This window comes from Antechinus flavipes, chromosome 4, assembly GCF_016432865.1.
Source record: "Antechinus flavipes isolate AdamAnt ecotype Samford, QLD, Australia chromosome 4, AdamAnt_v2, whole genome shotgun sequence".
NCBI lineage: Eukaryota > Metazoa > Chordata > Mammalia > Dasyuromorphia > Dasyuridae > Antechinus > Antechinus flavipes.
Window position 1 is genome coordinate 407,799,473 of NC_067401.1, and position 12,928 is coordinate 407,812,400.

At 33.3% G+C, this 12,928-nt stretch overlaps 1 protein-coding gene across 2 annotated transcripts in view; it reads right to left on the reverse strand.

Annotated features, from left to right (window-relative positions):
• PLA2G4A (phospholipase A2 group IVA) overlaps positions 1-12,928 on the reverse strand; it is a 143,230-nt gene that overhangs the window by 18,117 nt on the left and 112,185 nt on the right. For both annotated transcript variants that reach the window (XM_051998764.1, XM_051998763.1), the window contains exon 14: positions 5,341-5,525. In XM_051998764.1, coding sequence (XP_051854724.1) covers positions 5,341-5,525 — 185 coding nt within the window. The remainder of the gene's footprint in view (positions 1-5,340; positions 5,526-12,928) is intronic.

The following is a 12,928-nucleotide window of genomic DNA, read 5'->3' on the forward strand; positions in this document are numbered from 1 at the left end:
ATCACTCATCAATATGGGTTCTTGATTTGGGGGAGTCACAAAATATCAGTGAAGACTCAATTTGGATTTTGAGTTATTTTGATAGCCCTACTAATAACAGACTTTTCCTTGAGTATGCACAACTGAAAGATCCAAGTTTTGGAATAATTTAGCAATTATTCCATGATAAAGAATCTTGGCAATAATTTTTTTCCATAATTTCTTAGGATTACTACTTAGATTTGGGGATTGGTAAACATTCTATATGTGCTTTTCTGAAAATTTGTCAATCTGTTTTTTATGGACATGGCACTGATCTTCAATTAGAGTTATAATAGAAATGTTTTGCAAGGCAGAATCACTTGTTTTTGGACTTAACTCAGAATAGTGGAAGAGAGAGTGTTCCAGACATGGGGAGTGCCCAAAGTTTAAAGATGTAGGGCTTTGTTTGTGGAAGAGCTAAAGTGGCCAGTATCACTGAATTGAAGAGTCCATATGGGGGACTAAGGTGCAAAAAGAAGGCTAGATTATAAATGGCTTCAAATGACAAACAAAGCAATTTATATTTATTCCTTGAGACAATAGGAAGCCATTGGAGTTTATTAAGTAGAGGTGTAACATGACAGTGATATATATGAGGAAAGCAATTTTGGCACCAAATGATGTATTTGGGTTTCAGCACTAAATGATGAGATTAATGTAGGCACCAAATGTTGGAGCTCAAGAATTTACAATGGCCATTCTCTTTGGCAAGAGGTAGATTTGTTTAGGAAATGAGGTTACAGACAAAATGAAGAAATACAAGAGACAACAGAAATACTAGTTGGGAAAGCATATAAAAATTAATAATGAAAAAGACATGTTCCTTAGTAGAACTCAAGATGAGCCAGAGGAAAGGGAACACCCCATAAGGTTGGAATATGCCCTTAATTGGCAGGCTAAATCCAGGGGGATGTTTAGCACCCTAAAAGAACTAGTTAACTATAAGAAGGTGAAAGACACTATGAAGCATGGTGGGAGGCTGAGAAGAAAGATATCATGAGCCATGGGGAGGGGGTTGGCAGGAGAAAACACCACAAGACAGAGTGCCATGGCAGCTATAATCCCAAAAAGGATTCAGCAAAGATGGCTTGGGCCATGGGCAGACTTATAGAGGAAATGTAATCTCAGGAGTTTGACATAAATGGGATTTCTGACTGAACATAACAAGGTGGGAATACCCACGACCTCCACAGAGGGTAGACTATAAAGTTGAACTGGTCCCCATCAATGTCTCCTCCCTGCTTACCACAAGTAGTAATTTTATCAATATCAATACTTCAAGGTTTCTCTGTCAATCCCATCATGTAGTCAAAGACCTCATCAATAGGACTTGCATTTTAGGAAAAACTGAATGGAGAATGGATTGGAGTGAGGAGGATGCTTGAGGTTGGTAGATCCACTAGTAGGCTATTACAGCAATCAAGGTGTGAGGTAATAAGGACTCAAGTCTAAATCTGGTCTCAAACATTTACTTCTATATGACCCTGGACAAATTAGTTTCCTCATCTGTAAAATGGAGATGTACTAGTACCTACTTCCTAGGATTGTTGTGAGAATAAAATGAAATAATATTTGTAAAGCATTTTGTAAATTATAAAGTGTTACAGAAATACTACCCACTGTTATTTTTTATTATTTTCCTCTCAAGGCCCAAAGTAATCTTAATTAAGAAGACATGAAGACTTTTCAAATTAATTTGATAGAATCATAAATACTGAAAGAGAAAAGAATTCAGAAATTAAAATCATATATGTAGAGCTGGAATAGAGGTCAAATAGTCCACTTCCTTTTTTTAATAGATTCTTCTTTTTTAAAAAGGACAAGGCAGGTAAAGTTATTTGTCAGTGGTCATTATAGTAGTAATTGATGGTCCCAGAATTGGTATTAAAAATCTTTAACTCCAAAGTAAGCAGTTTTCTCAATAGATTAAGCCTCTTTTGGCGTTTCCTCCTCTCCATCAGCAACTAGCATTTCTTAAGCACTTAACATGTGCCACATTGCTGGCAATATAATGAAAGGTCAAAACCAGAGTGCTTGCTCTCAAGGAGCTCAAATTAAAATGGAGGAAACAACATGCAAATAAATAGGCAGATACAATATATGTATAGAGGAAACAGAACATAACTCCAGAGGAGAAGAAACTAGCAACTGAAGGTCTAGGAAAGAAGGATTTGAACTGTCTTGAAGGAACCTAGGAAGGCTAAGAAGGAAAAGTGAAGAGAAAATATTCCACAAATGAAAGAATGGCAATGAGAGATGGATTATCATTTACAAAGAACATCAAGTAGCTCAATGCAGCTGCACAATTATAATTTAAGCCCCAATTTCTGTCAGGAAAAATATTGTTTATATTTTAATCTCAAAAGTAGCAAATGAGTCAATGCTGAATCAATTTCATTAATTCCAAATTGAAAACTTCCTGTTAGTACATTTTGGAATTTGTCTTTTCCATTACAAGATTTTGGTAGACCCTCCCACCATTGTTGGAGACTTCTCACACAAACTTTGAAATTCCACTTTAAATAGTGACCAAGCAGTATAATCTTGAAAAAATATTAGTCAGTGATAAGAATCCATCTAAGCTATGATGTTACTTATTATCAAAATAACCCTTTTGGTAATATCAGGTTGTAGAAACAAAATTTTGATGGAAATATAATGTAAAACATCTGAAATAAGGTTTTCATTCAAATGCAAGAGCCTATCTAATGTCTAACTAGGAAACAAATGATTTTAGTAGGTTTTATTTTCCTTAATCATGAAAAAATGTGTCTAATCTATCAAAAAAAAAAGTTGGGAAAATCACTTTCAGGGAAGCAATGAAAATAACAACTTCAGTTTGCAATTTGATATGAGTTGCATATACTAAGAATATAAAAGCTTCTCTGGAGATCCTCAGGTCCCCTCTAAATCATAGTTAATGAGAATCATACTATTTTTCCAAGAATTCACCTGCTATGGATTTTTAATATTGCTTAACTTTCAGGAAATGAGACATGGTATTATGAAAAGAACTAGCCAAGTTCTGCCTACTGGACACATGGTTTCCAATGAAAACATATCTATTTTTAAAGGTTCCATTAAACAAAGTTCTAGTTATTTTTGGCACCATAGTTAATTTCCTAAAATCAAGAGTAACCCACCTTTTGGAGCTCTGACAAAAGATTTAGACCCAAAAGAAAAAGATTTCATGTTAGAGGGAAGGTTAGTCTTCTAACTAACACTCTTACCAATATTCTCTAACTTTTGAAGGGTTCTCGGAATTGATATGAGGGAAAAATAGTGTTACTAATCCTGACCTTGAAAGGGGGTGCAAATAGAAAATGGATGGAAAATTGCAAACATTTACACAGAATCCTGTGTAATCACAAACTATTATCTGGAATCCTGCATTACTGATCCAGTACTGTCTGGAAAGAGAGACTGGTAACCTTCTGTTTTCCTTTTCTTTCCTATTTTTAGGAGAAGGCAGCTATATGGACACTCAAATGGCTCCCAGTAATGTTGGGATTAGAAAGACATGACTGCAAATAGAATCTCTCACACTTATTAGCTAGACAAGTCACTTAATCCTGTTGGTCTCAGTTCCTCATCAATAAAATAAGCTAGAGAAACAATGATAAACCATTCCAATATCTTTACCAAGAAAACCCCAAATGGATTCATGGAGATTTGAACATGACTGAAATGACTGAACAACAGCAGATTTGTGCTTTATTGTCCATTGACTTTTAATCTGCTGTTTCCTTCATAGAATCAGAAACAGCGAAGGAGGGCATTCTAGGTATGGGAGAGCCTGAATGAAAAGGCATGGATTCAAAGATAAAGTGTCATGTTCAAGGAACTGCAAGGAAGTCAGTGTTACGAGCTAGTAATATGTAGTGAAGAGATGGAAATATAAGAGTATTGAAAATATAGGAAGAGATCAGATTATGGAGTATTTTAAATAACAAACTGACATTTTGTATTGGATCATGGAATTAAGAGTGAGCCACTGGAGTTTACTGAGTAAGGATGTGACATGGCCATGACAGACTCTTTTTTGGCATTTGGATGGAGGGTGCCAAAATCGAGACAAGAAAACCAACCAGTAGCTATTATAATAGCCCAAGAGTGAGGTGATAGAGATCTACAAGAGTAAGGGAGTACAGTAGAACCATAGATTTATTTCTTCCCTCAAATGAAGAAAATGTTGACAGAGCTATGATTAGAGAAGGCATACACTTTGAAATGTGAAAAATGAAATTCAGATGTTTAAAAAAAAGTTTAAAGTTAACCAATCCATATTTTTCTGAGCCATTATGAAAAGCAAATAACACAAGACTTTGGCCTTTTCTTTCCAATCTGCTAGGCAGATCTTTGAGGGAAGAGGCTAATTTTCATACCATATATATTTGTAATTCAGCAAACTCAAATCTAATATTTTAAGCACCATTATATAGTATTAATATTATTATGATTTTTCCTCTATTTTTACACATCCCCTTTTCCTACCCCCCCTATATCCCATCCTCTGTCACCTTTTGCCCAGTGACAATGCTTAGTCTGTTTATTTTACATGGAATCAATGATTAATAAATATTGTTCATTGGTTGAAATTCATTAAACCTTGGAGAAAGCAACAAAATACAGCTAGATTTAGCTGTTCAGAAGAAAAAATATATTTTTTCATTGCTCTTTAGAATTCTGTCTCTAGACATAAGATAAATCTACTTAAGATGAAGACTTGATATGATATGGTGATTTATTTAATCATCAACTCATTTCCCACCTCTTCTATGCACAGTCTTCCCAATCATTCAAGTTCATGTGAATCCATTCCTCTTTGGATCATCTATAATCAGCATCCAATTTTACACTTTAAATTACAGTCAGAAGGGGAATTAGAGGTCACTTCATAGCTAGTTTTGGAGGGTTTTTTATTTTGTTTCTTCTTTTAAGAGTTTCTTATATATAAGTCTGGTTCCCAAACATATTTTATCGTCTTTGAGAATAAGATATTGTGACATCATTTTCTTGGAACTTTCACAAGTCAAACATAATTAGGGAAGATACAAGAGTTATACAGGAGACTATATAACTCACTGGAAAAAAAATAATAGAACATCTTGATTCTAGTCTTGGCTCTGCCAATTACTAGCCATGTGACCTTGGCCAGATCTTAGAGCCTCAGTTTGGGCATCTATAAAATGTATTGAATAATGTGCCTCATAAGATTGTGAGGATCATTGAATGAAAAAGTAGAAAAGTTTTGAAAACTGAAAGAACAGAAATATAAGTTATTACTATAATAATTCAAAGCAGCATAAATAAACTTACCTTAAAAGGAGGACTGGAGTCACTTGGTCTTGCAGAAAAATCAAAGGATATAATGAGATCCACACCTCTCTGAGGTCTCAAGATCAGAGGATATGGTAGATTAAATGTGAGACCACTATCAACAACATGGATCTTTTTACTTTTGACATCCAGTGGCTCATAGATTCTCTCAAACTCATCGGGATCTAAGAGAAGGAAAGGAGGAGGCAGGAAGATGGAGAAAGAAAGCAATTTAAAAATTAATGGATGTTATTTATTCTTCTGCATCCTGTGGGGATAAAGTTAGATATACTGTATATATTTCAGTAATTACATACCATCTTTGAGCTATGCATCATTAAAAAGAATTTAAACATTTCTGATCTAGTCTGGTATTCAGTACTTCTGGGATTCTATCATGCTGAAGCAACAAAGAATTCAAGTGGATGGCTAACTATCATTTTTATCATCATGACTACCATCACCACAAAAACACAGCTACACCTATATGTTGCTACTTACTTTATATCAATAAAGCATTTCAAGTTACAATTCTGCTACCAGGGATTAATTTGCTCAAAAGCTTCATGTATACTCATTTGTGTTCTTCTCCTTCCTCCATCTTATCTATCATTCACTTCTACTGCCAAAACAGCCAGGATACTTAGTCAGATCAAGGAACTGAGGGGTTTTTTTTTTTGAATCTTTATAAAGCAACCCATCTCTCATTTCAATTGAACTCCTATTTCAATATATAGGGAAAACATAAGACCCCTTTTTGTATATTTTCATAGAAGGAAAATGTACTAAATTTATTCACCCATTTAGTCAACAAATAATACATATCTGCTGGGTGTCAAGTATTATATTTAGTGGAGAGAAGATAGAAAGTTTAGATAATAGACAGTCCCTGACCTCATTGAACCTTAGAAAATATGCTGATTTAGTAAAATTTCAAGACAAACAAGGAAACATTGATGTCATTTATACATATTTCTAGCACCTACTAAAGCTTCTTGAATGCAGGAAACACTGAAAAATATTCATTTTTGTCGTCTTTAAACAAATCATTTCAATTATCCCTAACTCAAAAGGATATCTATTAACCATATCATCTCTCCTATGGCCTATGGTTTCCATCACATCATGAAAAATAAGAGTTAATGAGAGATATGATGTCTAACTACAAAGAGAAAGGAATAATAAATGCTGTCAGTGTCTACAAAAAGGGACTTCATTTGATGACCAAATGATTATTTATATTATAAAAATGGAAATAGAAGTGAAGAAATTGCTTCAAATGCATCTCAATTATAGCAAGAAACCAAATTATTTTCCTTTTAAGACAAAATTGATGACATTCTTAATACTTGAGGGCAAATCAACTAAAGCAAATAGTTTAGGTATAGAGGAACCCCAAACCATTTTGAAATATATAATACTTTATTCAGAAAGATTACTGCAGAGGAACTAATGTGTATGATCCAAGAAGAAATAAATGTATATCAAATATAAGTAGAAGTTTTATGATTACAATTTCATTTGATAAAAATGTTTTTTTTATTTTTGAATCCATAAAATGATTCATTTTCTCCATTATAGCTTAGGGCATACCCAAGACAGTCAGAAATCACTTGATATTCATCTATATCAAAGGTACTTGTGTTCTCCAAGAATAAAGGAAAAGAAACCTCTGCTAATATTCTTCCATAGTACCTCTTAGACACGAGTTTATAGTAGTTAGTTGCTAGTATATTAACTTCCTCCTTAAATAAACAGTATGCTATAACACTATTCACAGATTGTAGCAATTCTTTAGAACTTTAGTCAACTCAAGCATATATGTTGACTCTTTCCTTCAAAATTCAATCAATTGTGGTCACTGTTTTGTATTCATTCAAAAAAGTTCCTCCAGCAATTCACTTTCTTTTTTATTGTGATTTATTTATTTTTACCATTCTTTTCTTTTTAAAATTTTGAGTTTCAGATTTTCTCCCACAACTCCCTTGCTCAATGAGAAGGAAAACAATATGATAGAAATTATTTGATTTGATTTTGCTGATTATGTAATTTTGTCTGAAATTTCTATTATTTCAATAAAACACTGATTTGACTGTGTCAACGGGAGATTTTGTTATAGTTTATTTATCCTTATAAATTAATCATTAACCATGAAGAATATCATGTGGCTGAAATCAAAGAAATATTATTATGTTCTGTTTATATTTTAAATGTTCACAACAGGCAGGTCACACAGAATAGTACAAAAAAAAGAAAATGTAATATGTGATATAGAAGTTTATTTAAGAATTCAGGATGAGACTTGGGAAAAGAAGTGCCCCAATTTTAAGCCATTTCTTGATATAGAGCAAGAGAAGAAAGGAAAACAGGAGAAGAGAAGAACAAAAATTCTGAGTAATAGATGGTTCAGAGGAGAATTCTATTCATCTTGCAAATTGATTAGAATAAGACAGGATTTATAGGATTATCAAATTGTGATAGTGGATGGAGATAAAAATTACTCTTATTAATTTTATTTATTTAATTTTTTCTATCTTCTTTGACATGAAACTTTGAAAGTTGGCCCTTCTTTTGTCTGTGGTTGGATTTGATATAAGGGGGTTAACCATTTCCATGGGGTTTGAGTTTCTTTTTGTTTCCCCCAACATTTGGTCAATATTCTCTCCCTTATTTGTATGATTCTTCCCTATTTTGATTTGAATTGGTAATTATTCACTTCTGATAACTTGAAACATAACAATAACAAGTAAAACTGTCATTTTCCAGGATGTATATGATCAAACAGATGTCCGCATATGATAAGGATTTAGAAATTGAGCAATGGACTTGGAGAAATTTCCTTTGGTCCCTAGGCCAAATAGAGAAAATAAGTAGACCCATGTAGAGGATGACGTGTCTTTATTTTCTTAGTGGTTTATCAAGGTTGAGTTCTTCCTGCCACCTAGTAAGAGGACCATTGAATAGTCTGGTCAAAGTATTTATATATAGTTTCATATGGAAGAGGAAAACAGATTAGTCAGAATCAAGTTATGTGTCTTCTTTGCTGATTAAGTAAAAACACAAGTTGGAAATAGCTGAATAGAATAAGAATGTATTTTTTTTTTTTTGAAATTTTCTTATCCTCAAATCCACAGGAAAGGTGGAGATCACTAGGAAGGTGAAATCAGACATGTTGCAATCAGCTACCATTTCAAGGAAAGTACCATTTCCCTGATTTAGGTAGAGTCAGGCTCTTTCAAGTTGAAAAAAAAAAAACCAAAAACTTCTTACTTCACTGTATTATTTCCCTTTGTGTTGCCTGAATCAGTGTGAAAATTGAGAGATATAGGAGAAAAGAGATTTAATTGAATTCCATCATAAATATAATATAAATGTTTAGAAAACAGACTTGTCTATTATTTAGAGCTAGTCTCAAGTCCAAGTTACCATATAGGAACTGCCCAATCACTTCTTTTGTTAGAGACAAGACACTCCATTCTCTTTAAGTTATGCCCCTAGTGTGCACATTCATTTATTTTTTATTTTTTATTGTAGTATTATTTTTAATACACATTGCTTTATGAATCATGTTGGCAGAGGAAAATCAGAGCAAAAAAGAAAACCAATGAGAAAGATAAAAAAACAGAAAAAAAAAGTGAACGTAGCATGTGTTGATTTACATTAGTACTTTTCTGGATGCCAATGGCATTTTCTGTACAAAGTCTGTTAGGATTGCTTTGAATCACTGAACCATTGAGAAGAACCAAGACTTTCATAGTTGATCATCACACATTATTGATGTTATTGTGTACAATGTGTTCTTGGTTCTGCTTGTTTCACTCAGCATCAGTTCATATAACTCTTTCCAGGCATTTCTATAATCATCTTGTTCATCATTTTTATAGAACAATAACATCCCATTACCTTCACGTACCACAGCTTGTTTCACCATTCCCCAATTGATGGGCATCTACTCTTTTGTCGATTCTTTGCTACCACAAAAAGAGGTGCTACAAACATTTCTGCACATGTGAGATGACAAATACATTAGAGGACTGGGGAAGTCCATAAGAGGGCAAGAGCATGCATATGTAATTGTTCTCACAAAGACTTTATAAGATGCAAAGTTTGTACAGTATTTCTGAAACATCTTTTGTTGGTTCCCCTCATTTCTTCTTAGCATGTTAATGCTTAGACTTGTCACAGACACTTGAATTTTCATGCAGGGAATTTGAGTTTTATCAAAAGACTAAGTATGGGCTCTAACTCTTCTGGAATCTGAATGTCTGAGACTAGCCCTGTTTTGGTATATACCCCTGAAAAGTAATGCTTTCCCAAGCTGTCACTCATATTTTGCTTATGATGCTATTCAGAAACCCATTTGCCAACTCCTTAAGGCAGAAATTGCAAACCAGAGTGAGATCAGAGTGGAATTCCACAGTAATGTATTGGCTAAAGCTTTACTTTACTATCCAGAGGCTCAAGGTGAGTCAATGTCAAGGTGCCTTTGAGGAGAGAGAAAAAGGTGAAGACAAAAATGTAAAAAAAAAAACAAGCAAACAAACCAAAAAACAAACAAACAAAGAGAAAAGGACTCAGAAACCTCATCTATAAATTGAGAGTACTGATTTAGTCCATATCTTTCTTCCAGATTTAACTCTATTATACTCAATAGCATTTAAATGCCTTACTATGTGGCAGGCACTGTATTAAGTACTAGAGATACAAAAAAAGTCACAGGTTATTAGAGGGCAAAATCAATAAATTTTATAAAGAGAGAGGAGAAATAGGAAAAGGAATGCTATATATAGAAAAAAAAAAGATTATATGACCAAGTCAATCTTCTGAGTATACTAGCATCTCAAAAGATTTTTTGTTAGTCATTAAGATGAGTGTTTTCCTTGCACCAATCAAGTTTTAATAGTTTGTTAAGACTTGTATTTTCTAGACTTATTCAGCTATCAAATCCATAAATTAGATACCACCTGGGATGAGGAAAGAAACAAATGACAAGGGAACTTCCTTTGCCATCCTTCCAATTTACTTTTGAATTATGAGAATTAATCAGTACAGTATATAGGTTCTATGCTAATTATCTTTATTATATGATGATATATATTATATGATAATGTAGCATAATAAAAACTTATAATATGTGACTGTAACATGATAATAGTTTATCATTTATGATTTTCAAAGTCAACTATAATCTCTACTATCTATATCTTTGACATTTTTAATACTGCCTTATAAATGAATTTCATAAAGGCAGAAAACTTGAATTCGAATCCTGATTCTGCCACTTACTATCTATAAATTTGGACAAGATTCAACTCTTGAGTTTTTCTTCTCATAATATTCACATTAATTTTAGTTCTTAATGTCTGAAACTATCCTAAATTTATTCTACATATAATTTATTTGTAGATAGCAATTTATATATTGTCTATTCCATTGGGCTAGGAATTCCTTGAGAACATGGAAAGGTATTGCTTTTCTTTGCATCACCAGTACTTAGCATGGTAACTGACAGCAGTTATTGACTATCTAATATAAAGCTTTAAGATTCTGCTAAGCACACTACAAATATTGTCTCATTTTGTCCTTATAACAATTCTAAGTAGCAGATGCTGTAATTATTCCAATTGCACAAATGGGAAACTGAAATAGAGGTTAAATCATTTGCTCAAGGTCACATAGTGTTTAAAGCAAGAGTGGAACTCAGATCTTCTTGAGTCCAGGTCTTACGCTCTTTCCAATGCATCTCTTTGCATCACTAATGTGGAGCAATATCTCCAGATTTTGTGATTTCCTCCACATTACAGAGAAGTCTTAACAATTAGTCTTCAATATTTTGAGTAATTCACACAATAATACATCTGATTTTTTTTGTTTTGTTTTGTTTTGTTTTCTGAATAACAAAGATACCTGAGAAAAAGACATTGAGGGAGTAAGGAAGAAAATGATAGTAGTACTAAAACATTTAAAGCCCAATCATGCACAGTCTTTCAATATTCATGGGAAAAACAAAAGAAAAGAATAATAAAAAGTTTAGCAGCCTATACCAACATTTGTAAAAAAAAAAAAAAAAAAAAAAAAAAAAAAAAGTAAATAGAGAAGTTCCTGGAATAATGCAGTATGACTCTCCAATATATATTAATTCAACATATACTTGAAAACTCAACTTCAGGGCAAAAAAAATATTCAAAAAAGCAAAAAGAAATACCTTAGCATATATATGTCAGGATTATAGTTTACACAGGAACCCCATTCTTATAGTTTTCAAGAAGGCAGATGGAAGGCACTGGGTACTAGTGCTACAGCTGCTGACTATAATGACTGCTACTGACTATTACATCTGGTGCTATTATTACTACTGTTACTACTACCACCACTAATACTGATCTGGCTATTGTCCTTCATTTTAGAGGAGAACTAAAATGACATCACTATGTTAAAGTCAAGTCAGTATGTCCAACTATGGCTGATCAGACCCTACATCCTTGAAAAAACAGAGGAAACATTCTGGAGAGCTATCTGGAATTATGCCCAAAAAGTTATCAAACTGTGCATACCCTTTGATCCAGCAGTGTTTCTACTGGGCTTATACCCCAAACAGATACTAAAGAAAGGAAAGGGACCTGTATGTGCCAAAATGTTTGTGGCAACCCTGTTTGTAGTGGCTAGAAACTGGAAAATTAATGGATACCCATCAATTGGAGAATGGTTGGGTAAATTGTGGTATATGAATGTTATGGAATATTATTGTTCTGTAAGGAATGACCAGCAGGATGAATACAGAGAGGCTTGGAGAGACTTACGTGAACTGATGCTAAGTGAAATGAGCAGAACCAGGAGATCATTATATACCTCAACAATGATAGTGTATGAGGATGTATTCTGATGGAAGTGGATTTCTTCAACAAAGATCTAACTCAGTTTCAATTGATCAATGATGGACAGAAGCAGCTACACTCAAAGAAAGAACAATGGGAAATGAATGTAAACTGCATTTTTGTTTTTCTTCCTGGGTTATTTCTACCTTCTGAATTCAATTCTCCCTGTGCAACAAGAGAACTGTTCAGTTCTGCACATATATATCATATCTAGGATATACGGTGACATATTTAATATATATAGGACTGCTTGCCATCTGGGGGAGGTGGTGGAGGGAGGGAGGGGAAAAATCGGAACAGAAGTGAGTGCAAGGGATAATGTTGTAAAAAATTACCCTGGCATGGGTTCTGTCAATAAAAAGTTATTTTTAAAAATTAAATTAAATTAAATTAATTCAAAAGAAAGAAAAAGCAGAGCAAACAGTAAGAGTTTATAAATTATTTTCTCTGTGACAAGTATGTGCTGGTGAGAAACTATCAAAGGGATGTTAAGTGATTTGTCAAATGTCTATAAAGCTATTGTCAGATCCAGGATTTGTTTGAACTCAGTTTTTCTTATTCTAAGTAGAAATAAACTCTGGCTTTGAATTATAATTAAAATGATAAATCTTACTCTGAATCTGAAAGAATGTCAAACATCTTATGCATGGGCATTAGAAACAGTTAAAAGTTTGGATGAGTTAATACAAATGCATTTGAATTCAAAATAAAGC